Source organism: Austrofundulus limnaeus, unplaced genomic scaffold (assembly GCF_001266775.1).
Source record: "Austrofundulus limnaeus strain Quisiro unplaced genomic scaffold, Austrofundulus_limnaeus-1.0 Scaffold67, whole genome shotgun sequence".
NCBI classification, from domain to species: Eukaryota; Metazoa; Chordata; class Actinopteri; order Cyprinodontiformes; family Rivulidae; genus Austrofundulus; species Austrofundulus limnaeus.
The window spans coordinates 1,465,065-1,468,791 of NW_013952469.1; the positions used below are offsets into that span (position 1 = coordinate 1,465,065).

Here is a 3,727-nt window from a genome sequence, read left to right on the forward strand (position 1 = left end):
AATAAATCTGTTCTGGTGAGTTCTGGTGCATTGGTGCAGCTTCCACTATGCTGTATCTGGTTCCTTTTAATTAGAGATTTTAGCTAGCATTTTGTTTCTTTTAGCTTTTATTTATTATTCTCTGGTTATTCACCTCAGTCCAAGTCTTTGATAAAACAAAACGGATGCACAGTTTCTCCTCTCCTGTGTTACAAAAAAATACACGAGTCTGAAGCAAATCCAGCGGTTTGACTGGATCCCAGAGGCAAGCTGAGGGGAACCCCCCCACCCCCCACCCCGAACGCAGCTCAAACAAATCTCACCACCTTATTCCTGGCAGACGACGCTGAAAGGTAGCTGTTATTCCCGCGGTGGAAATGTGTCAGCTTTTAATGGGATTGTCAATAGAAACGTCGTTTTCCCCCAGAAGACCTTAGTGAGACTGACATTGTTGGTCTGACTGTTAACACACCAAACAGCGGGGTGTCACACATTAACATAGCCATCTCATTACAGCGCCGGCGCGAACGCACCTCAACTGTTTTTTTACACAGATGCCCACACCGGCTCTGCTGCACGTGTCCGCTTCCTCCTCCTCTACGTGTGACTAACGGTGAATTATCTGGTGACTTTTTAAACCAGGAAACGATAGCTTCGGCGTCACGCTCCGCAGTTTAATTCTCTGAAGCTGTAATTCGACTCCGACAACGTCTGGTGTTATTAGGCGTTGACGGCGTTGCTGTTAAAAGGGGGCTCATCATATATAATTCACGACTGGAGCGGTCGCTGCCTTTATATTTTCTGACCATCAGCACTTTCAGCCGTTTGCAGTGTTTCTTGGTGTCAGAGCGGGTGAGGATAAAGCACCGCCTGCTGAGACACAACCGGCTGCAGAGAGACTTCCAACCATCAATCCTTCCTCACAAACATTCATCACCAACTGTTGAACTCAAAGTAAAAAAAAATGTTTTTGTCACAACAAATCAACATTAACCAACAGAAAACAATCAGATAATTGTACATGTACTGAGCTAAAATGTGACGTGGTAGTAGCTGAGAGTTGTTCACAACACATGCTTAGTTTGTTTAATGTCAACAACTTGTTTTTCATCATAAGATGACCTAAAACTCTGATGTGACACTCGGTCGAATTCATTATTATCAGAAACAAACGCAGCTAAAGCAGCCCTTAGATATCATGATGCCCGCTAACTTCAGATTTGTTACACTGCAATAAGTAGTAGCCATATGAAAATAAGTTTAAAAAAATACTGGATTATAATCTGAATCTTCTTAAATTAGGGGAAATAATCTGCCAGTGCAGTAAGACAGTTACATTCTGTTATCAGTCTCAAAACAGAATCAAAAATACTTTTTGGCTGATATAAGATTGAAAAATTGGGTTAGATGGACATTTTTTACAGTGTAAAAACCTGTTGGAAGTTTTTCTATTTTGTCTTTTTGTTGAACAAACACAAACACAAGTTTTGCATTTAAAGAAAATCCCCAACTTTCTGCTCTTTGCTTTGATAAAACTTAAGAAATCAGAACCTGCTCACCTTCCTTTTCACAAAACTCACAGTAAATCAAGTTTATCAAGTGTTTGACTGTTGAAATGTTTAAAGGAGACGTGACGCTTCGAAATCCTTCTTTTCAACATTTAAATCTTTCTGTTGGGGTCTTTATAAAGTGGAACTGCAACGCTTTGAATTCCTCCTTACTGTAGCTCAACAAGCTCCGCCCCTTTTCTGGGGCGTGTCTCAACTCGTTTTGAGGCTGTCTCTTTAAATCYAAACAAGGTGCTTCAACCCCACCCCACCCCTCCAGCTTCCAGACCGGTCCATTCCAGGTTGATAGAGAGGTTTACGACTATTTAGCTGCACAGAAACCTTTTATTTACAAATGAATTAAAAGACGTCAACAAGAGAAGACTTGTCCATCCAGCCTTACATGTTGGAGCCAGAGTCTGATCCAGAACCAGAGTCTGACCCAGAACCAGAGGAGAATGAAGACCACCAGATTGTAGCTAAGTCCCGACCTTATTTAGCAGTTCTGTTATAAATTCTGTAATATAATAGTTTAGAAAACATCATAGAAAATAGAGAAAACTAAAGAAATTAGACGCAGCATGAGAAACTAAATTATCTGCCCCCTATAGTCTCCGATTACACAACAAAATGTATTTAACAACTAAAAAGTGTTTTTGCATATTTCCTTTAAAATGAATCCTGCAGACACACAAACCATTGTGGTGGAATAATCTTTTGTGAGGTCAGAAATGTACAAAATTTAGGTTTTAGAAAATCAACTTTCCAAATCAGCAGGTCAGTCAGCAGTTAAGTCTGACGTGGTGATAAAAACAGACGTTTTACCTTAAATAATTCATGGGCATGAAAAGCTCGGGCACAGCGACGGGCCGCTCGGTAGCTTACTTGAAGGCGTAGCGCAGCAGGAAGCAGATCTTGCCGCAGGTGTCGCCCTGCTTGCCTTCGCCCTGATCGCCTTTGGGCCTGTAGAGCTCGGGCTTGATCTGCCCGATGCAGGTGACCTGCTCCTTCTCCTCGCCGTGGAAATCAGGGCTGGAGAGCTGGTGAGTCATGGGTTTGGGCCTGAGCGTGCACAGAACAGCACAGAGGGTGAGTAACACACACACAATCACACGTAACACTACACAACAGTGTGACTCAGCAGCTAAGAGACACTTTGGCAGATAAATCTGTTTAGTTTAGATTTTATTTGCCATGTTTTTGACATTTTTGAATACCTGCTGGTGTCAGAACTACTTACTAAATGTAGGCTGTAGCTATTTTAAATGTTTTAAAGCGCAATTCTGATTTAAACCTGATATTGCACCTAAAATTAATCAATTACTGCATACAACTAAAAGTGTTGCATGCTGAATAATGGACCTTCAGCAGTTTGCAGACAAATACAGCATGAATTGATGAAGACGAGCACGGAGACTCGGCACTGACCGAGGGGTGACCTGCTGCTGAGAGTGAGCGTTGGGCAGGTCTTTGGGGGCTCCCCCCTCCGAGTTCGGGACATCTGGAGACGTCTGACTCAACTTCAGAGTTCCTGCAAACACAAAAACAATCCCACTTCTTTCAGCTACTGTTTCACTTCAAACATTTCATTGATTCCACTGATTTTATGGTTGAAATTTGACACATATTTACAGAAAACGATGAGAAACAAAAATTCGGARCATCACAAACCCACACAGAGCTGCAGCAAGGACAGCCAGCTGACGGTAAATAATGAAAAACACTCTGCAGACTTTCAGCAGAAGCACGACTCCAGAATAAAGAAGTGGAACCAAAATCTGGTTTCATTCGTCTCCCTGACCTGACATCAACACTTCTCATCTAATCGACCAGGTTTGTTTCAAAAATGACCAGACTATCCCTTTAAGGTTTAGTTTGAAAGGTTTAAAAAATATTAATAACTTTATAATAACTCCACCTTATTTAGCCTTAATTAATCCTTAATAAATGGTTAGTTAACCTTAATAACATCATTAATTAATGATGCTTCACACTTATTTAGTAATAAATTAATGAGCATTTACATACAAGTACACAGTAAATAAAATAGTTAATTCATGAGTTATTAAGCTTAAATAAACAATGAATTTTGGAAGTAATTAGTCTTTTTGTGTAAAGCATTGATAATGGTGCTTTTATATATCTTGTTAAGTATGAATCATCCGTAATTAACGATGTTATTAAGGTTAACTAACCATTTC

At 40.4% G+C, this 3,727-nt stretch overlaps 1 protein-coding gene across 1 annotated transcript in view; it reads right to left on the bottom strand.

Annotated features, from left to right (window-relative positions):
- syt3 (synaptotagmin III) overlaps positions 1-3,727 on the bottom strand; it is a gene marked incomplete in the record, with an annotated part of 60,380 nt that overhangs the window by 27,895 nt on the left and 28,758 nt on the right. The window contains 3 exon segments of the mRNA XM_014010257.1: positions 427-439; positions 2,412-2,588; positions 2,955-3,057. Coding sequence (XP_013865711.1) covers positions 427-439; positions 2,412-2,588; positions 2,955-3,057 — 293 coding nt within the window.